The sequence below is a fragment of the Wolffia australiana genome, chromosome 12 (genome assembly GCF_029677425.1).
Source record: "Wolffia australiana isolate 7733 chromosome 12, ASM2967742v1".
Lineage (NCBI taxonomy): Eukaryota > Viridiplantae > Streptophyta > Magnoliopsida > Alismatales > Araceae > Wolffia > Wolffia australiana.
The window spans coordinates 7102299-7129711 of NC_135846.1; the positions used below are offsets into that span (position 1 = coordinate 7102299).

A 27413-nucleotide genomic window follows, 5' to 3' on the forward strand; every position below is an offset into this window, starting at 1 on the left:
ACGCGCAAGGAGAGCCGCGCGCAGCCAACAGGCTGCGCGCAGCTCTTGTGCACGTCCCGCGTGCAGAGAGGGCCACACGCAGCCAACAGGCCGCGCACAGCTCCTGTGCACGTCCCGCGCACAGGGAGTTCCGCGTGCAGCCAACAGGCTGCGCGCAACTCTTGCGCACGTCCCGCGCGCAAGGAGGGCAGCGCGCAGCCAACAGGCCGTGCGCAGCTCTTGCGCACGTCCCGCGCGCAGAGAGACACACGCAGCCAAAGGGCTGCGCGTTTCGTTCGTCCCCTGCTCAGGATTACAGGCAAAGAGCCTGTAATCGAGCAGAGTATTGCTCCATAAGATAAGTTTTCTGAAGTTATATTTTCCTAATCTAATCCTCAGAAGAAAGGCAGTAATAGGAGTTAATTAAGATTGGCCTAAACTGAATTTTCTACTGAAGATCCTACTAAATTGATTTTACTAAAGAACATTCTACAGAGTTTTACTGAAGATTATTTAATTGACTGTTAGAACAAGTTACAGAGATCTGATAACATAGATTGAATTGAAAAGACTCATTATTTCATTACCCGCTCCCTATGGTTCGACACCTTACTCGCTCTATAGCTGTGAGGTTAATTTTTATTGTTGATTAGCTCTAACACTCACACGACTAACTAGTAAAATAATCAGTAAAAACCCCATAATTAGAGATTATCACCTATCCACTTGGAGGTCAACCACATATGTGAATAGATTCATGGCTCATACCGCATGATTTTTTTTATCTGGCGGAAGAGCCTAAATTCTCTACAAATCTCTCATAGACCACGGGTAAATGAGCTTTGATAACACACATTCTAGGAGACTAATATGACCACATTTAGATGTTTATTTGCATTCAATTTATTTGGTATGCGTGTCCATCAAGGTGTTCTTGTTGTTCTGAGTGATTGGGGAAGATCGACATAGAGGTGAAGAGCCTTATTTACATCTAACAAGTGCCTTGATCACAATGGAACATATGGATCTAAGATTAGTCTTTTGACTTACATTGATTTCTCTCCTTTACATCTCTTTACCTGGATCTACATCCTCATTTTCAACCTTATCTCATTCTCATCACCATCTTCTATCATCCCAACCAATCACAGCCATATCTGATGTCGGATGTTGTCTAGGACGTCGTCCGGTCAACACCGAGTATGATGGCTCGGTGCCGATAAAGGATAATAGTATCGAACATCGACGGTGTCATCGTTCGACGGCGAAACCCTAAGTGGGTAATGTAACTATGATGCCATGCGTGATGCATCTAGATTTCCTACGTGCAAGATCCGACTGACAAGAGGGACCAAATTCCGATCAGAAGGAGTCACCCCGTGACGGAAAGTGTGACCTCTCAAGCCTCGTCAGAGGGGACACGGGTGACTACGGTGCTGAACGGAGTCAATCTGTAGGAACCCACACTTGTTAGCGGGCCCGGCTCGTACAAGTGAAATGCTCAAGCTTGTCGTAATTCACGCGCAACCTTTCTCTCTCACCTATATCTAACCCGAGCGCGGTGGAGGCAATCAGAAAATATAATGCAGAAGACAAGAGACGGGCGAGCAGAGAGACGACGTACCTCGTCAGTGACTACACGATGGGGTCCTTATGTGTTTTTGCTTCTAGAGCGATCAAGGGCAAAGGTGATGATGAGAGTTGCCGGAGAAGGAGCTGATGAGGTATGACAACCTCGGCTAGAGCGAACAATCAGGTATCAACTGAGGGAGGGGGGAGCGGAAATGTGGTGCACCGAGGGTCCGAGGTGCATTGGTTAGCACTCTAAGGACCAGATACTCCATGTCGGAAGACCGAGCGAATGGGGGATGAGGAGGGGAGCCCTGACGCAGGCGCCAAAACCTGACCGGCAATGGGAGGGATTGTCAATGGAAGGCCCCAACTTAGCACTAGTACTAACTGGGCGCCTCGTTGGATCTGACACAAATCAGCCAGTAGGTTAGAAACCAGTCACAAGGCCTCTCTCACACGCCCAAGGTCAAGCCAGGAATACACGTAAGGGGAAGGCCTTGACCCACCCTGAGTCCTCGAGCACGAGCAGAGTGGTTTGCTCCAGCATCCAGGGGTGGAATCGACCGATGACCCCAATCAAAAGACGTTGCATGAAGACGTCCAGTCGGTCGAAGAGGAGGGTCGAACAACAGTCTAACTGATTAAAGATCGATCGAGCGTTAACCAGTCAATGCTCCAAACCTGACAGCGTCAATCGGAGTCAGTAAGGCTCGTTCACCTTGGGCAAAATCCCAATCCTGTGACGGCTCGGTCGGCGACCGGGTGCTCTACCGCCCATAGCCGATCGGGAATCCCGACAAGGGCAGGGGTCGGTTGAGGGAGTCAGGGAAGGCGGTCCTCGCTGGACTCGGCGGGGAATCCACACACCAGCGGCTGGCGTCTCTTGGGGCAATCGTGCATGCTCTAGGCAGAGGGCCAACGCCGATGGGGTGTTACACCACGTGCACCCAGGGGAAAGGGATTGTTGGGGAGATGAAACTGACCGGGACAGTCGGAGGACCAACGGCAGCATCCTTCTCCACCCAGGAGTCTCCTCTTTCACCAACTGATTCTCCCTCAATCTTCCCTTCTTCTTCTTCTTCTTGAGGGTGGGACTTGCACTCTTCTTCAACAACGCAAATTCAGAATGAAACAAGTCAGCTAGGGGGCCCATCCTTTCCCTTATAAGGGGGATGTGAATGGGCCCCTAGCAGTACCATAACAGGGGAGTGGGGGGGGGATTAAGGCCCATTTAAGCGGAAGTCCTTATAGACTGGACTTCCCCCCATTACAACGCAAGGAAAAGGGACAAAAGAAAAATAAAGGAGAGAATGGGATGTAAGGGGTAGGAGGGGAGTAGAAAGAGGAGGCAAGATCCAAAGTCTCTCTCCCCGTCACTGACGGAGTTTTACAATGGGAAAATGAAAGAAACGCAGAGGAAAATATCAATTCAAGTGACACGAGCAAAAATAACGAAAAACAAATATGGTGCGCCTTCATCCAGAATACCTGAATCCGGGCGTCCGCGCGGTCGCCTTCACTTGCCGCTCGGGCTGAATGCGAGCCGGCGGTGATGTTGTTGACGGTGACGTCATATCTGAAGACGTCCCTTGGGGCTCGAGCTGCTCCGCGCCATCAATATTCCATCTCGATCTCAACCTCATCACCTTCGTCTAGTGTTCGCCAATCCCGATACCGGTACCGGATGACGGTATTGGGACGGATGCTGTATTAGATACCAGAAAGGCAATTTCAGGTATCTGTTCTCTTTGATATCCAGATATCGGATATCGGTGTCGGATATCGCTTGCTACAGTGCCGATATCCAATACCAATATCTGTCTCAATGTTGTAATCCGCCTCCGTCTGTGGGAGTAGGATGGCGACATCGGTGTTCAATGTTGGATATCTAATTCCGATATCCAACATCGAACACTAATCTTATGGTTCTTTCGTGTATTTTGATTGAAAATTTTGAATCGAAAATACACGAAACTATAATGAAGGGTTTAGACCGCAAACAGCGGACGGCAGACGGTGGACGGCGGCATTAGAGAAATTGACAGACGGTGACATCAGTTGAATCAACGGTGACGGGTAAGTTCTTCTTCCCCCTTAAAATTTATTTTTCTTATTCTGCCTCTATTTCTCATATTCTCTGCCAATGAGTTCTTCAAAATTTTCTTCTTTTTTTTCCTACCTCATCCCCTAGTTCTCAGTTCTCACATGCCAATTTTGCAAATCTTTTTCCGCTATTTCTCATAGCTCCTTCATGTTCATAAATTGTAGAATTTCCATTCTTGTTGCATGTATTCAGAGAATTTTATTTCAAATTGGAGTACTCAGAAGCTTCAATTTATTATTATCTTCGTCAATTCTAGTTTTGTTATGTAGTTTTCTCTCAATCTCACCGTGTGGTGCTTTTTCTTTTTCTTTCTCTAACTCTCTCATTCATCCTCTCTCTCACCTTGTCACTCTCCTTTTCTCTAATTCCATTTCAGTGAAATTATTTCTACAAATTCTCCCTATCTTCTCTCCTCTCTCACTCTCTGATTCTTTATATCTTTTTACCTCTAATTCTCCCTCTCTCCGCTTCCCAGCTCCCACCCTCTCTGTTATTATTTCTCTCATCTTTATCTAATCCTCACTCTTCCACAATCTGTCAAACTGTCTGAATATTTCTGTCATTCTCTCTCTCTCTCTCACTTTCTCCATTTTTTCATTCAGTTTTACTCAATCTGTGATTATTTCTCTCATTTTCTCTCACTCTCGCTCTTTCATAATCTTCCACTCTTCTCTCCTTCTCTCTCACTCTCCGCCTTTTTTATCTTTTCTGCTCGAATTCTCCTTCACTTCTCTCATTCACACCCACAATACGATCTCTCTTAAACATTTTTTCTCAATTTCCCTCATCTTTCTCTAATCATCCCTCTCCCACAATCTCTCCTTCACCCCCACTCTGAATTTTTCTGTCTTTTTCTCTCTCTCTTTTCTCCCTTTTTTCTCTCATTATTACTCAATCGGTGATTATTTCTTTCCTTCCCTCTCATTCTTGTTCTCTCATACTCTTCCACTCTTCTCTCGTTCTCTCAATTCTCTCTCTCTTCTCTCATTTACACCCACTCTACGATCTCTCTTAAATCTTTTTTCTCTATTTCTCTCATCTTTCTCTAATTCTCCCTCTCCCACAATCTCTCATTCACACCTACACTGAATTTTAATCTCTCTCTCTCTCTCTCTCTCTCTCTCTTTCTCCCTTTTTCTCTCAGTATTACTTAATCTGTGATTATTTCTCTCCTTCCCTCTCATTATGGTTCATTCATAATCTTCCACTCTTCTATCCTTATTTCAATTCTCCCTCTCTTCTCTCATTTATACGCACTGTACGATCTCTCTTAAACCTTTTTTCTCTATTTTTCTCATCTTTCTCTAATCCTCCCTCTCCCACAAACTTTCAATCACCCAGCTCTGAATTTTATTGTCTTTCTCTCTCTCTCTCTCTCTCTCTCTCTCTCTCTCTCTCTCTTTTCCTCCCTTTTTTCTCTCATTATTACTCAATCTGTAATTATTTCTCTTCTTCCCTCTCAATCTGGTTATCTCATAATCTTCCACTCTTCTCTCCTTCTCTAAATTCTCCCTCTCTTCTCTCATTCACACCCACTGAACGATCTCTCTTAACCCTTTTTTCTCTATTCCTCTTATCTTTCTCTAATCCTCCCTCTTCCACAAACTCTCATTCACACCAGCTCTGAATTTTTATGTCTTTCTCTCTCTCTCTCTCTCTCTCTCTCTCTCTCTCTCTTCCTCCCTTTTTTCTCTCATTATTACTCAATCTGTAATTATTTCTCTTCTTCCCTCTCAATCTGGTTCGCTCATAATCTTCCAGTCTTCTTTCCTTCTCTAAATTCTCCCTCTCTTCTCTCATTCACACCCACTCTACGATCTCTCTTAAACCTTTTCTCTCTATTTCTTTCATCTTTCTCTAGTCCTCCCTCTCCCACAATCTCTCATTCACACCCACTCTGAATTTTAATTTCTTTCTCTCTCTCTTTTTCTCCCTTTTTCTCTCATTATTACTCAATCTGTGATTATTTCTTTCCTTCCCCCTCATTCTGGTTCTCTCATACTTTTCCACTCTTCACTCCTTATTTCAATTCTCCCTCTCTTCTCTCATTTACACGCACTGTACGATCTCTCTTAAACCTTTTTTCTCTATTTCTCTCATCTTTCTCTAATCCTCCCTCTCCCACAAACTTTCAATCACCCAGCTCTGAATTTTATTGTCTTTCTCTCTCTCTCTCTCTCTCTCTCTCTCTCTCTCTCTCTCTCTCTCTCTCTCTCTCTCTCTTCCTCCCTTTTTTCTCTCATTATTACTCAATCTGTGAGTATTTCTCTCCTTCCCTCTCAATCTGGTTCTCTCATAATCTTTCACTCTTCTCTCCTTCTCTCAATTCTCCATCTCTTTGCTCATTCACACCCACTCCACGATCTCTCTTAAACCTTCTCTCTCTATTTCTCTCATCTTTCTCTAATCCTCCCTCTCCCACAATCTCTCAAACTGCCTGAATTTTCCTGTCTTTCTCTCTCTCATTTTCTGTCTGTGCAGTGTAGCAATAAAAAAATCACTGAAGAATGTCGGGTTAGTTTTTTCTCTCTTCCGATTCCTTTCAGCTCATTTATTTTAAGCTTCTTTCTTGTGTTATCTTCATTGTCTCTCTTACTTTCTTTAGAGTTCTAAGAGTAGTTGAGCATCATGCGTTGACGTATTAAACAATCATTGCTTACCAAATTATGACTTCAGAGTTATAATCCCACTCGGCAGTAGTGCCCAGCCCAAGACGGATCTGGGTCAGGAGCTAATTGTCCTAAACGTACGAACGCGGGAACATCTCGTGTCATACAGAGTCACCCTCGTTCAAACCATTTAGTCATCATAGACTACTTCAAACACATTGGTGATGGATTTTATGCATGCTGACTATGCTGGAGAAGAACCCGCACAATAAGAGAAAAACGATAAAGCGGTAGGCTGATAAAAGCACCAACGTATTTTGGAGACATTTCAAAACTTGTCATCCTGTTCATCATGCGGAGCTTAAGGGCGTGGTGTTAGAAGACCCTGATCAGCTGCGTATATCAGAGAGAATGCAAAGCAAACAACAGGGAGAGCCAAGCTGACGGAGGCCGATTAAAGGGCATACACTAGACGAGATGAAGAATGTCATTGCAAGGTTTATATGCATGACTGATTCACCATGGAGCATTGTCCAGAATGTCGCATTCAAGGAAATGTCGCGCTACGCAACACAGCTCGACTTGGATCCTCCCATCGCAAATGTCATGAAGTAGTGGACCATCCAAATGCATGGACGCATGAAACAAGATGTGAAGAAGATATGGGAGAACGTGGACTGAGTGTCCCTCACTATAGACGTGTGGACTGTAGAGAATGGTACTGGACTTCTAAGCATCACCGCTCCATTGGGTGGATGATAAATGGGTGTATCGAGAGCGGGTACTTGCCATCTAAGAAATCGTCACTAAGCACGATGGGGACAACATGGCATCCATCACTCTCCAGGCCCTAGAAGACTTCTGTTTGCGGCCGAAGGTCAGCATTCAGCGTCAAACTTATCATATTAATTAAACATTTTACTTTGCAAGTGACCAATATTTATTCCGGTTTACGCTGTGACTACTAACAATGCCTCAACAAATAATAGGATGTTGGCGTTGATGGTGAGAAAGATAAAGAGCGTCAACCCGGCGTTTAATGCCACAAGGCATGTCCCATGCATTGCACACATGCTAAACATTGTCGTGCAAGCGGCAATAAAAAGCTTCGGCATTCCTTCAGCCCAAGTTGTGGAGCCCCAAGAAGGTGACGTGACCAGGACAGCAGACCAGTACGACAGCGACCATGACAACAAACTAGGAGATATATTTTCGACATCTGACGACAATGAAGGAGCACGCCGGCTGTTGTGTTTGGGTGATGCAGTTGCAAAGGTGCGGATCCTGGCGAGCAGTATTCAGAGCTATACGCAACGGAGAGAGGAGTATACAAAGGCATGTGAAGATGACCCCGAAGTCGAGGATTCTAACATGGTCGTCTCGGACTGTCCGACTCGATGGAACATCACTTACGCTATATTATCTGCCACCGTGAAGAAATGTGATGTCATTGATGAAGTGTCGAAGACTTTTGGCCGAAAGGGGAAGCCAACAAAGATGTCAAAGGACGAGTGGGAGTTGGTAAAGGAATTTTGTTGCATCCTTGGGCGGTTCACTGTATCCACCGATCATGTTTGCAAGATAGTGATGCCGACGATATGTGATGTATTATTTCTCATAGATGGCCTCAAAGAACACATGGAGGAAGTGGTCCAGCAAATCAAAGATGACACTTTCTTCACATGCGTACGACAGTTGCATGAAGGAGATCGTTCCAACATGGCGCAAGCGTGTAAGGCGATGCAACTCAAACTTGCACAATGTGCAGAGATCTTGTGGGCGAATGAGGCAATCATAGGCGTGGCCTTGATGGATCCATTCCACAAAGGGTCAATACTCCGTCAAGGCATCAGAGAAGCAACCATCGCATACATACGGTCCTTGCTACCATGTGACTCGACGAGGCATGGAGCGAGTGGTCACGCTGAAGATGGGCACTCAAAAGGTAAAGAGTTGGACTCTTGGCTATAGAACATTGTGCAAAAAGTCCATCCGACACCTGCGTCAACAAGGTCGGCGTGGGACGAGTTCAACCAGTACCTAATGAGGGAGTGTTCACCCCACTATCTTGGTGGGCCAGCACAGGAACGACACACTTCCCCTTACTTGTGGCCGGTACAAGGGAGTTGTTGTCCGTATGTGCGACAAGCGCTCCTGTTGAGTGCATGTTCTCGGTGGGCAACGCTATTGTCACATACAAGAGGTCAAGTTTGTCGTCGATAAGCATTGAAACTCTCATCATTGTGAAGTGCTGGCTGCGGGTGGATGACAAGCGATGGTACACTGATGTGGAGTTGGATTCGAATGGTGAGGATGGACAAGATGGCTTAGTCGCATGTGCTCGAGGTACGCATCCCTATATTGACTACATTTTATGCATATATTACCTAATAATCATTCTTTATTTGTTATCTGTCTCTATTCAGGTGATGACCAAGTAAACACAAAATTCTGATAGAGCCATGGGGAAATTCTCAAGGGAAGGGCGTATTTTTTATGGTGACCTATTACAAAAGGCCTTTTTTGTTAAAAACTTTGCACCAATTTCCTATATATGTCTTGACTTTTGTTGAAAATTTGTACTTAACCAGATATGAAAATTTATAATCTTATTCAATCACATAAATCTTACTTAACTAAACCATGTTGGGGCGCCAAAATGTGTGGGGTTAATTTAGTTTAAAATTTTGCAACATTTTCCTTCAATTTTGTCAGAATTGTGCAAAATTATAAATGTACACATCCAAATAAGTAAATTACTAAGTCAAAATTTACACTATATTTAATAAAATAAATATTTGTTAAATAAAGCATGTTGAGGCACCAAAAAGTGTGGGGTAAATTTATTTTAAAATTTTGCAACATTTTCCTTCAATTTTGTCAGAATTGTGCAAAATTATAAATGTACACATCCAAATAAGTAAATTACTAAGTCGAAATCAACACTATATTTAATAATATAAATATTTATTAAATAAAGCATGTTGAGGCACCAAAAAGTGTGGGGTAAATTTATTTTAAAATTTTGCAACATTTTCCTTCAATTTGTTGAATTTTCCAAAATAATAAATTTACAGAACCAAATAAGTAAATTACTAAGTCCAATTTTGCACTATATTTAATAATACAAATATTAGTTAATTAAAGCATGTTGAGGCACCAAAATTGTGGGGTAAATTTATTTTAAAATTTTGCAACATTTTCCTTCAATTTGTTGAATTTTCCAAAATAATAAATTTGCAGAACCAAATAAGTAAATTGCTAAGTCCAATTTTTCACTTTATTTAATAATATAAATATTACTTAATTAAACCATGTTGGGGCACCAAAATGTGTGGGGTTAATTTAGTTATAATTATGCAACATTTTCCTTGGATTTTATTGAATTTTCAACCATTAAATGTGGGCTTCAAGTATGAACTTTTATTTTTGTAAACTTCCGTTATATTAATTTCGACAATAATAAGGCATAGGGGCATATCTTTAATATTTGCAAGATGTAGCATTTGTTAGCGCGCACAAGTCACTATGAGGATTTACATTATAGATCGCTGAAGCAACTTTATACCTAAAATATTTTAGAAATCTTTCAAATGGGTTTGCGATGGATTGGAAAAAAATATCCGGATATCAGTTAGCGATATCCGGATTCTCAAAACCGATATCCGGATATCGATAAATGATATTAGGCATCCGATATCCATCTTGTCCATCTAGCTACGGTATCTGGTACCGATATCCGTCAGCCCTTCGGAGACAGATATCGACCGATATCTGATATCGGATATCCCGGACCATCCTGGTTTTCCTCTTGATATCGGATATTGGTCGTCCAATATCGGATATCAGACGGATATCGGTTGGGCGAACCCTACCTTCGTCTCATGTAAAAACCCTAAACCATCTAGTTCATCATCCTCTTCTCCATCTCACATCCTCCTATACATTCTTCCATCACATTGATTAGTTAAATCATTATCATTTATTCTTCTACCATTCTATTTCACCATCATACATCCACATCCATTCTCCCATTTCATCATCTTATATTCTTTTTCATCTTCTATATTCATCATCACTTCACATTTTCATATATCTCACAATCTCATTTCCATTTGCTCTATCCAGGTCCTCCTACTTATTCATCCTATTATTATTCATATCATCCTTATAATAAAATTATTATCATCCTTTCACCACCTCGTATTCATCACATCACATTCCCCCATTTTATATGTATCTCATTTCATCGCTCTTGAATCATCATTTAAAGTGTATTGAAGTCCTAATATATGTTCCTTGTGGAGACAACCCATCCTCATCACTAATGAGTCAAATTATTTTATAAAAAATGTTTATAATTTTTTATTTTTTAAATCAAAGATCAATGTCAAATTAACAACATAAAGAGTTTATCAGACTTCCTAAATCAGGGTTATAATTATCGCGTGAATTAATGAAGCATTTTTATACCCCCAACGAAGGCTAATGCAAGAATTTATAGACCAAATATAGAAATTCTTCATTACATGAAATGACCACCCCTACTATTTTATACATTGTCCTCCATGCATAAGGAATAGATAAATTGAGGAGGTGAAGAATTTCAAAAAAAGGGGCAAGTCTTCCTATTCATTTACTTATCCTTATGTTGGATCTGCACAGGCCTTAATGATTTCATCTTCTTGCTCAAAATGGTCAAACCTTAACAGATTACATTTGAGAAAAATTAAAAAACAAAAAGTTAAATAAAAGAAAAGAAAAGTATAACTCAAAATGGGGAAATAAAATCATGAAAATGAAACCAATATTATAGGTTTACTATACAAAGATGAAAGGGGAATTGTAACAAAAATGAGTTGGGATTTATTCGTAGAAAGATGAACATGTCATCTTAAAATGTGTTTGTAAAATGGTAAATTCCCATGGGTATAAAGTTTTTTTAAGAGTTGTCAGGACTAGTATATTTCTCCGAGATCAAGGATATGATCATATGGAATATGATGGCGCGACACAGCCCGTGCCTCTAGGATCATCTTCAGAGATGTCAGCCTCGTCATCGACATCACCGCCGGTTCGTGTCCAGCCCGCACGGCAAGTCAAAGCGACGACATGCACTCACGGATTCAAATACCCCGGGTAAGGGGCTCGTTATCTTCATTTCCTTCGTCGTTTCGTTCGGACTTTCATCCGTATTTTCTTTCCTCTGTCATCTTTATCTCTCATTTTCTGCCTCTTTTATGTCACCTTACTTGTTGTAGTGAGGGGAAATCCAACCGATAAGAACTCCCCCTCCACCACCACTAAAAGGGTAGGACAATTCCCTCTTCCCCCCCCCCCCTTCTCTTCTTCCTTTCTTTTCTTTCCCTTTTCTCTTCCTTTTTCTTATTTTTCCTTTTATTTTGTGGTTTGGGCTTGTTGTGCTAAGGCCCATCCAATCCCCTCTATAAAAGGGACAGGATTGGCGCCCTAAAACACTACCCCTCTTTGAATATCATTTGTGTTAAGGAAAGTTTATTCTGAAAAGAGGTCGCCGCTCGTGATAGAGGAAGGAGAAAAAGAGGAAGAAGGAAGGAGAAGGGAGAGGAAGGAAAAAGGGAGAAGAAGGGAAAGAAGAAGGATAGGAAGGAAGGAAGGACGGGGAGAAGAGGAGTGCTGCCGCGGGTCACCACTGCCGCCAGTCTTTCTTTTTTCCCCCGTGCTCCGTCGCCGCTGTTTGCGACTTCCCCGCACCCAGCCGCCAACGCCTGTGCGCGCAAAAGTCGCCAGCGTGCACCGTCTCCGGCCGCCACCCGCGCGAGCGACTCTGTCGTCCGTGCTTTGTGCCGCCGCGCCTACCCTTGGCGCCTCCGGTGTCGAGCCGGAGTCCCACCTGTCACTGACGGTGCAACAACGTCACTACACCTCGCCAACGCTCGCGCCAGCTGTACTGCCATTCGTGCGGCACGCTGATGCGCCTCTCGTCGCGCCGCATCTGGTTGTTGCTAATGCCTCGCCGCCGCGCGCCCGCACACAGCTCACGCCGCGCTTGCACCCACCACCGGCTAGACATGGTTTTCTGAACAGAACATAAAGAATTCGAACAGAACATCAAACAGACCCGTGTTCTGTTCTTTTGTTCGCTTTGTGCGAATTTTAGTCTAACTTTGTGCGAATGTGCGAATTTGTGCGAATTGTTCGTCCTGTTTGGTTTTCTGAACAGAACATAACGAATTCGAACATAACATCAAACAGACCCGTGTTCTGTTCTTTTGTTCGCTTTGTGCGAATTTTAGTCTAATTTTGTGCGAATGTGTGAATTTGTGCGAATGTGTGAATTTTGTTCGTTTCTGAAAAAGAAAAAGAACAGAACAGAGAACAAGGGCTTGTGCAGTTCTTTTGTGCGAATTTTGTGTTCGTTTCAGACGAACAGAACAGAACGACCATGTCTACCACCGGCTGACGCCACCCTTTGCTCATACTCGCAGACGCTGCCGCAACGCGCTTGCACCACGCCGTCGCGTCCGTGGAGGCCTATTCCCCTCACCTCATTTCGCGTCGTGAGCCGTTGGGTGTTCGACCGAGCGTATTGATCGCTGCCCGCACTCGACACCACCGCCGTCTCCGCCCACGGCCCCGCTAGTCCGCGTGTGGCAATCGGCGTCCGCCGTGCTAGCCCACTGCCAGGTCATCCACGTGTCGTGCTTGCCCCAAAACTGCCAGCGTCCAATAGCCGCCCCATCGTGTCTATCAGCCCGGCCACCGTCCGTGTTCATGCACGTCGACATCCCCATCACTGCGCGCACGAACGCATCACCCACCACTCGCTGAGCTCCCGCTCAACCGCACGCCAGCTACCCCGTCTCCCACATTGTCGTGCCAGGATGAACGCACGAAGTCAGGAACGACGGTCAGCAAATATCGACGAGGTATGCCTACTCCGCCACCGTCTCTTATTTCTTTCAGTGCATAGTCGTATTGCCTCCACTGCACTCGGGTTACACGTAGGTGAGCGTGACAGGATGAGTGAAAACTTGCCAATATCGAGTGGCTTACCTGTTTGGTACGAGTCGGGCTTGCCCATCCCGGGTGAGCAAAATCCAGCGGGGAAGCAACCCGTTCGGCACCGTATCGTCCTCACCCTCTCGGACGAGGCTCGGGAGGTCTAACCACCCACCATCGGGTGACTCCGTCGGTTTCCCGGGAGTCGGACTCCGTTGTTAGTTGGCACTTGCACGTACCACAAGTAGACGCATTTCGCATTTCATCATAGTTCCTAGCCGTTAGGATTCACTATCGGACGACGCCCCAGGCCGTAGTCCGATACAGTCTTCGTATCGACACCGAGTCAACATGCTCGGTGGCTACCGAACGACGTCCCGACGATGTCCGGCATTAGAATACAACCATATAGAATTGTAATTCTGCTCCATGAAGTGATCATGCCAATCAGCAAACAGAACTTTTCAACTTCCTTTTAACCAGCACTGGTTTTCATTCTTTCTTTCTCAATGATGGCCTCTAAAAAACCATCTTTTTCCTTAATTTTATTGATCATTTATTCCAGGTTCTATTGGATGACCCTCTATACCATCTTCATTCATCTATAGTGTTTTCTTCAAATCCGTTAAATGAATGTCATAATATCTATCCATATAAAATTCGTGATATTTTATAGAATCCCACGAATATTCACCTTACTCATCTAAATCATTAATTCTACTTCCAGAAATACCATGTGAATGTAGTAAATAACAGCATAAGTAAATTTCATATCCTTCATTAGTCTTGATGCACATCCATCACAATATTATTTCTAACTCCAGCAAAGAGCTTATTAATATCAGAAATAAATTCATTAATTTTTTCCTTGAAAAACGCCATATCTTAATTATGTTCTACTTTGGTGATGGTATCCTCAATGAAGTCAATTGTTTTATCCATCAATATTTGTCTTGCCAAAAAAATTTATGCCCTCCCTTATAAGTATCAATTCCATAATCCCATAATACACATTCATAACAGCCAAATCATATAATCTTTTGAAATATCAACCAGAATTTCATGATGAAAAACTAATGTGAAGGGAATTAGAGGTTGGTAAATTTCTGGTTTTGGTTCCTTCTTTATATGTTATCCTACATATTCCTCATCATTTTCATTCTCATATTTCCCTTATTAAATCCTAATAATTAATGAAAAATAACACCATTTATTTATTTTCAAAGTAAAAGTCTAGGTTTGATATCGATAGCTGTGATTTTCTTCAAAAGATGATAGTGAATGATGCTCTATATGATACAGATTTTTAGGATGAACCAAACGTTAAGTTACAAATTGACTTGTTTGTACTGTCTTCCACGTCATTCTGAGAATTATTCTGTTTGACTTGTGATTCATCATCCTCCTTTGATTCTATTTCAGTGTTATGCACATCAATGATCTATTTGATACCTTTTTATCATCCACATCTTCCTTCAAAATATGAATTCTACTAGTGACAACATAAATTCATCTAATAACCCCAAAAATAAAAGACATAAATCCTTCCCATTGTCCTTATTTTTTTAAAACATTTTCTTCTTTAAGATATATCATGATTTTTAGTAATTATTTAGTTATTTCATTAATAATTATTAAAACAATTTTTATTTCGTTGATCACTATCGAAAAAATAACTAAACTGGGTATTTTTCTTAAAATAATATCATAACATGATGAATATATACAAAGACGTGATTTGGAGGAGTAATGTCTATGATAGGCATAATATTATTTTTATTTCTAAACAATTCATTGAGGAGTCTACAATTTGTGCTAGTTTACTGAAACTGTAATGGAATTTGTCATATGGCTCATGGAATGAAACATGAGGATCATGGCTTTCCTTTTATACAATATCATCATATACATTATTTCATTCATACAAGTATAGACCCATGTCAAGATATATGTCTTCAATAATGTATATGAAACCACAATAAATTATGGATAATAATAAATAATCATAGGATTTGGTAAATTTGGATAACTTGTGAGTTCCTTCTTTCTTATTTTATGGATACTATGAAGTTTTCTTGGTGTCATGTACTTCTTAACCATTGCTTATTAGCTTCATTTATTTGTTATTCCTCTAAAAATCATAACATTGATTGTTTTTTATTCCTTTTCTCCAGGTTATTTTTTCAGGCATAGCAATAATGAGACCGATGATCATATAAAAAGATATCATGGAACTTTCTCATTTGGGTGACTCATCAAGCATTATTAAGGTTATCAAAAGGACAACTTCCAAGAGCTAAATTATTAAGGTTCTGAGGCGCACATTTACGAGCGGGGCTTTAGGACGATGGATAGGAAGTTGAAGATTCATCAGAGTGAAAGGTTATATTTTTTGTCACATAAATAAAACAATGAACTAATGATGAAGGTTTTGACAGCGCAAGTTTATGATCAACCTATATCTTGAATGTCGTGACTTTAAGAGCGGAGAAGCAACAACCAAAGGAACTCAATCATGTTATGACGTAAATCCAAGGTGTAAGGTTATTAGCAGGCATGAGTTTACAAACAATGAATCACATTTTTAGCTCAGTGAATGTTACAAATAAATAAACAAATCAAATCATTAATCTCAGTGATACCTTACTCTCTCCATAATGATGCAAGTTTATAAATAAGAGTTAATGTTAAATATGTTATTAATGACATTTGATTTTAAGCAATGGATTTTAATTTTACTCAATCTAAAGTAAATCTAAAATGGGATCAATATTATTCAAATTAATAAATTATTAGAGGAAGGTATATCTTCACATTTTATCAAATATTTTCTAGGTATATATTTTACAAATTTTTTGTGCGTCTTCCATGAAATTGAGCAAAGAACCAATAAACTTGATATTCCAGGCCAACTTGACTTATTCCAAGTAGAGTCTCAGCTCATCTTGAATTACCACATGACTCATAATGAGTCACTTCTCAACTCTTCATGATTCAATCACATTAGACTTTTAGAACAAACAACATCATCTTTTCCTACAGAAATAATCAAATCCATTGGAGTAAACACACATAATTGAATGAATTTTCCAAAATATTATTATCTTATTAATATCATTCAATATCCAATATTCTTCTAATACTTCTTCCAATATGATTAAATTTAACAAAAATCCCTCTCAAAGAGATTAAATGAAGATAAAAATATCACAACAGTCTCTCTATTCAATGTAACTTTGAATTCATCTGATAGTGCAAACTCTATTCAATACCAGTTTCCTTAAATATGAAACTAAAAATGAATCTGCCTTGAAAACTCAATAAATATTTATATGACTACTTGTGTAATTTATGATAATCACAAGACAATCTAACTGAATTTAGGTTCTCAAATATCTCAATGTTAGATCCCAAAGTTGAACCTTTAATTAATAATAAAGGATCTATAACTAAAATATAAAAAAGCAAAAATTTCATCAAATACCTTATTTTATTTAAATATCTATATTTATCAAGACCAACAATTTCTTATTAATGATCAGTCAAAAATATAGTTGAGTAAAATAAAACTTAGCAAAATTGAAATTATCTCAAGAAATTCAAACATTGAATATATTGATTTTCCAAAGCAGAACACGATGTGCAAAAAATTATCAAATTTAAATTTAAATGACAAATTACAATCACAAATATATGTAGCGTTAGTAAAATTTTATTTCACTTCTAATTCATGTTTAAGTTGATTAATTTTTTGAAAAACTATAGATAAAAGTATTATCAAACTAAAATGTCAAATTAAAACCATAATATTTAACAAAAGAATTTACAAAGGTATAGGATCATTTTATAAACTTACTAAATTATTATTTTTACCATATATATGATGGAAATATTTGTGACCAGAAAGCCAATCACACATTACATGTTTTATTCTATGATTATTTATACAATGTATTCATTATAGGGAACATGTGAGGCTTATAAAGAATTTTACAACTACGTGATCTGACTTAGTAAATTACAATGAGATTATAATATGGGGGACACTAGTATTTATGCATGTGTTATAAATACTCCAATTTTCAGGATACATTTGATTATCCAGATAGAACAACATCATCTAGTCCCATTCATATGATGATTATAGTAAGTTCCATATCTGTTAATCATGGAATTCTAAAATAGTCAGTTTGGGTGTAACAAAAATTTCACGGAGATGATTGAGTGGTTAAGATTAGATCATCCACCCTCCGTATAAGAGGAGACCTGCTCTAAGAAGACAATGCAATGAAGTCCTTGGCCAAGGTAGTAAAATATAAAGTATAGTTCTTCAATAATTTTTTAATGTATTACTAATAACTCAGATGACCGATTAGGGTTTGACTGTTGACCATATCCTAAGTTGGCCTACGAGCATCAAGCGGACGAGGGTCTATATGTACAAATCAACCAATGACAAACAAGTTTCATGAGTGAGTTAATACACTCCTTTATGTATTCTATAGCACGAGATGTAGCTTAGCACCCCACAGGCTACAAACTCAACTTATCTCTATTTAGTTAATCTATATAAATATTTTTTTTTATTAATGTCAATAAAAGTTATTGGGCTAGTTGAGCTATTAACTAATCTGATACATGGGTCTAGAGAGGTACATGCAAATGGGCTTTTGGTTGTAAGAAAATATATTTAATGTTTGGGGGATTTTATGGAAAATACTCAGTTATTCTAAATAGGGAAAGGCCCCAAACCAAATCCATCCTAGCCAGAATTTTCGAGCACCCTTCCCCTTATTCTCCCTCCTCCCCTTGGCTCCTCTCCATTCCCAATGCAATGGAGACATAGTAATGACGAGTAGAGCATGAACAGGGCTCACCTAGAGGAAGGAGGAGATTCAAAGTGTCAGGGATTGTAAGGACACGTCTCAAGCCATGGCATTTGAAAAGCTCAAAATGTTTCACTCAATGATCCAATAAATCATGAATTTGATTTGTGCCTAAGTAATTTGATCAATAATTTTGTAGATGTTGTTTTGATTTTATTATCAGTATTCCACTTGAAGAATCTTTTTCATCCAGATCAAGGCCCTAGATCCCAAAAAATGTAATATTAATCCATAAAAACCATAGTACCTTTAAATTTAAAGAACATATTGAAACATCTGGTAATGATTTAGCAAAAACCATACAAAAACTTTAAGAAAGAATAACATGAATATCTAATGTTTTAACCAAATTTACAAAAATATTGCTGCTTGCTCAAGACTTTTAGTAAAACTCAAGTTGAGAAAGTTTTATAAACTTCTTGTTTCCCACACGCTTTAAAGCTAACCATTTTTCGAAATATTTTTATGAAAACTTTTGTCTCAAGATTATGATGAAAAATTATTTAATTTTGAACAGACCAATAAAATAGTTATGAACACCATAATAATCTTAGGTTTTGTTATAGTCAGTTTAAATTTAAGTTAATGAGAAATATGAGAAATTAAAATTCCTGAAATTTTTAGATTAGAATACGTAAACATTAACTTTCAAATGATAAATTTTATTTTAAAATCCCTGAGAAAAAAAACATTCGCAAGGATATTTAGATTTTATTGTAACTAATGAAAGCTTATGGAACAGAATTTTGCAACAATGTTTATCAAAATTTAAGAGGTAACCAAGAAACAATAACACCACTCTGAAAAAGTATAATTTGTGTTGAATGAAGGGGCTGAGTGTCTGAGAATATCTTAATGATAAAATATTTTTAGAATGTTTAAATGATCAAAAGTTTTAAGAAATAACAATGATCATCAGAAGACTTAGGATAATTAAGACTCTAAATTGAGAAAATGAATTCAAGAAACAGAAATTCAGAGATGTTAAATGATCAAACCAGTTTCTAAATCTTGAAAGAAGATTGAAAACAGATAGTTATTTTTTTTAACCAGAGTTCAACAAAGATGGAGCCCAAACATTGTGTGCATCAAAGAGAGAGCATTATTGTGATACATGATTATTTGAAATATTCCTTCATTTTTATATACAAGTAGTTTTCTATACTCTTTTATTGGAGGCCCCCTAATAATTTTTATGACAAAATTTTATAGTATTTGATTCCATCTTAATATAAACACACACACGGGAAATTAGAGTCTTGACGTGTTATCATATACTAAAATTACGCATCATCTTATTTTACACAAAGTAATAATAAATGCTATTTTCTGCTAAATGCTATTTTCCATCATCATCTTATTTTATTTGGATTATAAATGCTATTTTCTACTAAATCAACTTGACCTTCACAAAGTCAAGTGGAAGACTTCCAATGAAATATTTATTTTAATGTGTAGAGGACTTAGGTAAATTACAAGACATGAAGTGAAGTGAGTACCAGTTCTGCAAAGCTATGTGCAAGGGCGCAACATGCATGCATGCCAAACACCTCAAGATTGTGTGATAGGGCATTCTATGTCAGTGTACACCTACACTAGGTGTGGCATACCTCTATGCCTACACACAATGTGTCTTATGCCCACACCCCTTAGCTCTGGTCTTATGGGACACATACCACCCATGGAGATTAAAATGGTTGCATGCGCATGAGCATGCAGATGGGCCCATGTGGACATCAAAGCCCATTGGGCCTAAGAAACATTTTATTGAATCAATCTTGTGAAACCCCATTATACTATATTTATGTACACCTTGAAAAGAAGTGAATAATTACCTAGGACATCACGTGGATTCCTGGCCTTTATTCTCAAGACAAAGTAAACTACATTTTCAAATGTAATGGTTAAAAGTGTGTCTTCATCTTGTACCTCCACAAAAGAATGCATTTTCACATATATGCCCCAGAAGTGGAGAATAATTGTGTACTAGGAGTTTTCAAAATGATGGTCAAACTGTGTCCTTTGGTTTTTTTAGAGGTTTAGGATAGAGAGGGCATTTTATAACTTAGACTCTATGCATAAAACCCTACTTTGTTTTCTCTCTCTTCACTTCTAGAGCATTCTCCCAGAAGTGAAGTATTTTGAAGTTATTCTTGAAGAATCCTGTCTGTTCAAAGTTTCCCTTCATCATTGCAAAGTCTCTAATATGGGAGGCAGATACAGAACTAGGTAATTGCCATTGTTCACAACCATTCTCAGTGACTTTATGTACTCTTAAAATGTCAAAATATATCATCTAAACTGTCTGAATTTTGTGATTTTGTTATCTCTACCCCTCCCTTCTTATATGCTTATTAGCCAACATGTATTTGCATTCTACCTATTCCCTCTACTGCACCTTCTCATCTCCCCATTTCCATCTTCTAATATCCTTCAGCCTCTTTCTACAAAAACCTGGCGCAGTATTCAACTCTCTCCCTCACTTTGGTTCGAACCTATCTCACCCTATACCTAAATTTTAAGTGAAAAGGATGAAACTCATAAATTTATTGAACATTGATTTTACATAAGAATCATGTTAAATCTCTAAAAGTAGGCTTATCAGTGATTTTTAAAGTTCTCGATAAAATAAATATCCAAATAGCTTCCCCTTTCATATAATTTAATGTTTCTTAAATTTTATTTTTCAAATAATACATAGTAAAATATATGATTTTTAAAATAAATCATTATCTTAATTAAATCATTTAAAATTCAGAGATAGAATTAAATCTCTTTAAATTCGATAACACACAATTCTTATCGATCAATACTTACACTCATCATCAAAGTGCCATTTTAATTTTAATCATTACAATTAAACTATAAAAAAACATATGATTTAAAATGGCATTGTTTTTAACATCAAAGCAATGGAAACATGTCGGAACCAACACATCATCATCATCGCTGTCACCCTCATTGTCACCATCTTCTCCATTCCATCACCGTCACCGCCACCATATGCTCTGTCAATGTCCCCCTCCTCATCGTCACCATCGCAGCCTTTCAGTGCGGACACACACTTCCTTTCTGCATTATTCAGGTCTCATGTTGACATGAATAAATGAAAAAAAACTTTATTCTCTGTGCATTATAATTAGGTTTTATTGAAGCAAGGACCAGCCTGGATAGTGGTTGGTAAGCATCTCCCTGTAACATTTCTCATAGAATTCATCCTTAATTTCCCTCACATCCATTTTATATTTCCTGCATTCCCTACCAAACGGCCACCATTCCCTATCCCTACCATTTTCCTATGTCTTTTCCATCTTACATATTCTTCTTTTGTCTTTCTCTCAATCTTAAAGAACCATTTACCACCACCCCACCACACAAAAAAAGGAAAAAAAAATCAAGACTGGGGATAAACGCCTGGTAAACAAATGCATGAGACAAGAAGGATATTTGACTAGTGAGAGAGTCTAGGTAACTCCTGTTGAAATACCACCTCACGAAAAATAATAATAAATAATACCCTGATGGAAATTTACTTGCGGAAAGTTTTACAACAAAAGTCACTGGGATTTTCTCCCATAACAAGCCAAGAGTAAAATAATTAATTACGAGAAAACCCGGTTGGGATTTTTTATTCTATGGACGTGTAGATCCGCCAGAGAAAAAAAAAATCGGAATTGGCATTTAATGATGTAACCAGAGGGACAGGAGGATCCAGGTAACGGGCAAATTAATATATAATTTAAAACATATAGACGGCACGTGGCGCCAGCTCAGCAGACGAACGTGCTAATGTACTAGAGTGGGGCCCACGGCAGCAGAGATTTGTCAGACGCACGTGACCCCTTCCAGAGATTAAAACGGGCTTTTTGGGCCGGCCCGGCCCATTTTCAGTTTCAGAGATAAGAGAGACAGAAATAGTAGAGATAGAGAGAGAAAGAGAGTACAAGAGAGAGAGAGAGTGTTGCTTGGTAAGAGAGAGAAAGGAAGATTTAGAGAAATAGAAGCGGGTAGAAATAGAAAGAGAGAAAGAATGTAACTGGGTAAGAGATTGAGATTGAAGAAAAGAGGAAGTGAAAGAGAGATTAATGAAACGTCAATGCAGAGAGAAGTAGAAAGAGAGAGAAATATATAAGGAGATAAGGAAAGAGATAAGTAGATGTAGAGCGATAGAAAGAGAGTAGATATGGAGAGAGAGAGAGAGAGTAAAAGAGAGAGGTATTGTGTAGCTGGTAAGAGACAGTGAGATTGAAGAGAAGAGAGAGAAAGAATGTCTGTCAAAGATCTAGAGAAATAGATGAAGAGAGAAAGAATGTAACTGGGTAGGAGAGTGAGATTGAATAAAAGAGGAAGGGAAAGAGAAAGTAATGAAATGTCAGTGCACAGAGAAGAAGAAAGAGGGAGAAATAGAAAGAAGTAGATCGATAGAAAGAGAGTAGATAAAGAGAGAGAGTGTAGCTAGTAAGAGACTGAGATTGAAGAATATTCAATCTCACAGACAATGCATGTCAAAGATAAAGAGAGAGGCAGAGGATGCATGTCAAAGATATAGAGAGATAGAAAGAGGATAGAGATTGAGAAAAAAATAGAAAGAGAAAGAATGTAACTTGGTAAACACTGAGATTGAAGAGAGAGGCAGAGAATGCATGTCAAAGATATAGAGAGATAGAAAGAGGATAGAGATGGAGAAAAAAATACAAAGAGAAAGAATGTAACTGGGTAAACACTGAGATTGAAGGAGAGAGTCATGAACTGTCAATGCAGAGAGAATAGAGATAGAGAGAGAAAATGATAGGAGACAAGAGAGTATGTCAAGGATGTGGAGAGTAATAAAGTGCAGGGACGTGGACGGGATAGTTTTTTCGTCCCAGAATTAAACAATCGTCCTGTCTGCGAGGTTGGATGAAACCGGGACGGGGACTCGTCCGGAGACGAACGGACGGGTTGGTTTTCGTCCACTAAGACAAAAAACCCATCCCGCCCGTGTCCCTGGACTGCTTAAGGACGTCGGATGGGACGATCTTCATCTTATCCCGTCCATGGACGGGACTTTGGATGGGACGGACGATCCGGAACTACTAGTGCAGGGATGCGGGATGGTTTTTTAGTCCCAGGAAGAAGAAACCATCCCTGGACTATACTCAGGCTAAGGATTTGGAGAGATAGAAAAAGAGTAGATTTGGTGAGAGAGAGAGAGAGTAAAAGAGAGAGTGTAACTGGGTGAAAGACACTGAGATTAAAGTAAGGAGAGAGAAACCACGTTCCAATGAAACGGCAGGAAGAACAGCTAAGAATTTGAATGCGAGAAACAGACATGATTACAACTCGACCACTGCTCATCCGAGCAGACAATCGAGCGCAGAGAGAAGAACATCCACAAGAAAAAAAAACCCCGAAAAAGAAAACCAAAAAAAAACAAGAAGCTTAGACGAAGAAAATCACGGCGGCGGCGATGGCGCCGGCGACGGCGCGCAAGGGGGGGAGACCGCCGGCGGCGGCGGCGCCCTTGTCGGACCGGCTGTCGGCGGGCTTCTCGTCCGGCGCGCCGGCGGGCTCCTCCGCGGGCGCCGCGGGCGGGGACTTGGGCTTCTTCGGCTTCTTCGCCGCGGGCGCCGGCGCGGGCGCCTCGTCCGCCGGCGCGGGCGCCGGCGCTGGCACCTCCGCCGCCGGCCCCGGCGCCGGCGCCGGCGCCAGCCCGAATATCTCCTTGGGCAGCAGCAGACTGTCCACAGTCAGCACGCAGAACGGCGGGTCGTCCAGCACCGTGTTGGCCACCCTCGACGAGTCCACCCCGGTCGCCAGCGACACCTCGTCCCCGCTGGTCTTGACCAGCAGTTCGTACTTGCCCGCGCCGCTGCTCGCCAGCGTGCTCACCGGCCCCTTAGCCTCCACCAGCGACGCCTTGGGCTTGTACGCCGGCACCGCGTGGTACTGCAACAGACTCACCGTCTCCGCATTGCTGAGCGCCCCCAGATCTGGCACGTCTTCCTTGGTGAATGCCTCGTCGTTGGGGGCGAAGATCGTCAGCCCCGTGTCGATGAATCCCTGGTAGATCTTCAGCACTCCGGTGGAGGAGATCAGCGAGGCGAAGGTCTTGCAACCGGCCTTCTCCAGGAGCGCGGTCAGATTCGAGGTCCGAGTCGCCGCCTCGAGGAGGCCTGGGAAGACGATCGGCGCGCTGATCTCGATCACGGAGAGGCTGTAGGGCATCGCCTTCACGGATTTGGTGTAGATCGATTCGAGCTTGGATCCAGGATAGGTGGATCCGAATCCGACCTTGCCGCCTTCGAGATCGGTGATGTTGATGAACCCTAGGTTCCCCGGGGCCGCGCCGGTTGTCTGGAGAAGCGTGGTGGTGAGGACGGAGCCTTCGGAGAGCTGGTGGAGCTTCTTCGCGTCGTAGTAGTCGAGAACGGTGAGCAGGCGGAGCGCGGCTTTGACCGCGGCCAGCGGTTTCTTCCCGACGAGAGCGCTCATGGCGCCATTGGAGAGGACGAGGACTGTGATCGTCTCTCTGGAGTTGATCTCGTCTGCGACCTTCGTCTGAGTGAGATAGTCGTTGTAGACGCTGTACTCGGGGAATGCCGCCAGGATGTTGGTGATGTTGTGAGATCTGGCCGTCGTCGCCATGGCCAGGAGTGCCAAGCCGAGGAAGAAGAGCTTCCCAGCCATGGCGGAGCTCCGACGGAGGAAGACGAAGAAGAAGATGAAGTGCAGAGTGAGTGTGTGTGAGGGGGGGGGGGAATTAAAAAGGAAGGGAGGGGTAAGTTAACCAGAGGGGATGGTTAAGTTAACCAGAGTTGGAGGTGTCGGTTACACTTAATCGAGGCGGGGTTATTTAGTAAGTTTTTGAATCGGGGCATGATCTTCGCCGGTGAAAAGCTTGGTAGGGCCCAGGGGACCGTCGGATTGGGATCGGATGGTGGAGAGAGCTTGTCGACGTGGCCAATTAAGTTGGGGAGTTTTGAATGGGGCGCCACGTGGCGGTCGCTGACGCGGGTGTATAAAACGGAAGGTGTTTTTCTTCGCGTTCATGGCGATTGGCTGGGGGAAAGGGGAGATGGGAAGGGAAGGGGTGATCGCGGTCGTGGTAGCGATGGCGATTGTTGGCGCGGGGGCGAGGCCGGACAAGGAGACGATGGCGAGGTTTTGGGGGGATCTTGCGAGGGCGCCGCCGCCGTCGGGATCTGGCGATGGCGGCGTCGCCGATTTCTTGGAACGAGTCCTCGAGAAGGAGTTCGGAGATCAGGAGAGTAAAAAAGGTATTGTGGTTCGATTCCTCCTTTGGTTTGAAGATTTGAATGATTTATTTCCGCTGATTTGAATGATTTGTGCCGGTTCTATTTCTCCGGTCCTCCATGTTTATGCCGCGTGTTTCTCTGTAGTTTTTGGTAAACATTTGAGGTCGACTGTTTGAGAAAGCGGAGAGAAATTATTGAAATTTAGCGTCGCGGAAGGAGAATTCGTGATGCCTGATCGTGGTTCCTTTTGACTTCTGAATGTTTTGGAATGATCCTTATTATGCTTTCAATCGTATTTTCTTCGGCATTTCCTTATGGATTGAAGTAGACTTTTAATGATTTGCGTCACGTATAACCTTATTCAGATTTTTTAAAAAGTTATTCAGCCTCGTGTGCATGCCTTTATTATCAATCTTTTAAATTAGTTTTGGTCTTTTTTCTCGTCACTAATTCATCTGATTTTGCCTTGCCTCAGGTTCTGACGGAAGTAACTTTAACAGCAGTGTGACTGATCATCAAGTAGGTCTGATTTTCCTCTTTATCTTTTTCTATCCGTGCTAGTATCACGTTGACTCCAAGTTTTCGCAATCATTTACGGCGAATTACCCTCTCATCCTATCTTTCAAAAAAACAAATACCCTCTCATCCTATCTTTCAAAAAAACAAATACCCTCTCATCCTATCTTTCAAAAAAATATCCTCTCCTCCTAATCGGTGAATTAACTCAGACTGCAGACTTTGTTGTCCTCCGGTGAATTCTCAACTTTAATGCTCAAATGAAGGAGAAACAAGATACAGTGGTATTCACCACCCTAACAATCTGAAATATATAAGATTCTTATCACCTTTGTAGTTATATGTATTTTCATGCACGTCGAGTGTAATAACATGATCGTGGTGAAATATATTGGAGAATTACGCCGGTGCTTTCGTCCTTGTTTCTTCCCGGTTGGTCCTTGATGGTTGTGCATGCGCTTTCTCCTTCCTTAACTCAATGCCCTATCTTTGTAATTCGATATTTATCGTTGGGTGTTGGACTTCTCTTGATTCATACTCGTTATTGAGTCTCCATGTTTTCTTATTGAACCTTCTAAAGTACATCCGCGGAGAACAGTATGCACCTCCTTAATACAAGTTTAATTTACTATAAATTGAATTTACGATAATTTTAATTGCTTTCACAACCCAAATTTTCTCCAGGCTGTCTTGGAAACTGTTGCTATTATCACTCATGAGAAAAATACGTCATCTGCGAAGAAGTAAGAGACTATAGCATCTCACTTGATGAGTGGACTATTAGCAAAAAAAAAGTCATCTGACTTTGCTGTTCTTGTTCTTGTTATGGTTATTCTCTAGCGGAAGCAAACATTTTCAGATAAAAGATGTATTTTCCTTAGACAACGAGGACCCTGAGGATGGGACGACTTTGATTGATAAGGAGGTATTAAAATTATTATGGAATGAAAATCAGCCATTTTTTGCGTTTTATTTTGATGGCTAAATCCAATTTTGGCATTTTACTTTTATTTCAGGACAATGTATTCGTTATGTCAAATCGGAAGTCAAAATATCCAGTCCTACAAGTTGACTTAAGGTTAGCCAAATGTTCTCTAGTCGACCATGATAAACTTTTTTTAATTTCACTGAAGTTTTATTTTCATGAAATGCTCGTCTCTTGTAATTAACGAAAATATGTCTCTGATGCACGCCGTCAGGTTTATTTCGGACTTAGTGTTGGTGATAGTTTCAGCCACTACTGGTGGAATCGTCTTTTCTTGTATAGGCCAGCCGGTCAGTTTCCCTAACCTATACTTTAAAAAATATTGTGGCGTCAAATTTTTATGATTTAAAAAACTCGGAGTTATTTTTCTTTCACATTCAAACCTTTCAGGTCATTGTAGGCTATCTTCTTGCAGGGTCACTGATTGGGCCAGGCGGACTTAAGTTTATCAACGAAATTGTACAAGTAAGAAGTCGGACTCTTTCAGGGAATTATTGGCCGTTGAATTTGGTTGCACCGCATTAAGAATTTGCTAGCTGTAGC

General features: G+C 40.7%; 2 protein-coding genes across 2 annotated transcripts in view; one reads left to right on the forward strand and one right to left on the reverse strand.

Moving 5' to 3' along the window:
* Positions 1-23364: 23364 nt before the first annotated feature.
* LOC144710713 (fasciclin-like arabinogalactan protein 10) lies at positions 23365-24851 on the reverse strand. The gene has a single exon (XM_078584545.1). The coding sequence runs from the start codon at positions 24798-24800 to the stop codon at positions 23553-23555; it is 1248 nt and encodes a 415-aa protein (XP_078440671.1). The 5' UTR covers positions 24801-24851; the 3' UTR covers positions 23365-23552.
* A 295-nt stretch (positions 24852-25146) lies between these two features.
* LOC144710712 (K(+) efflux antiporter 5-like) overlaps positions 25147-27413 on the forward strand; it is a 7547-nt gene continuing 5280 nt past the window's right edge. Inside the window, exons 1-7 of the mRNA XM_078584544.1 lie at positions 25147-25390; positions 25845-25888; positions 26570-26628; positions 26726-26810; positions 26902-26963; positions 27085-27160; positions 27261-27335. Of these exons, the coding sequence (XP_078440670.1) occupies positions 25162-25390; positions 25845-25888; positions 26570-26628; positions 26726-26810; positions 26902-26963; positions 27085-27160; positions 27261-27335 (630 nt within the window). The 5' untranslated portion in view covers positions 25147-25161. The remainder of the gene's footprint in view (positions 25391-25844; positions 25889-26569; positions 26629-26725; positions 26811-26901; positions 26964-27084; positions 27161-27260; positions 27336-27413) is intronic.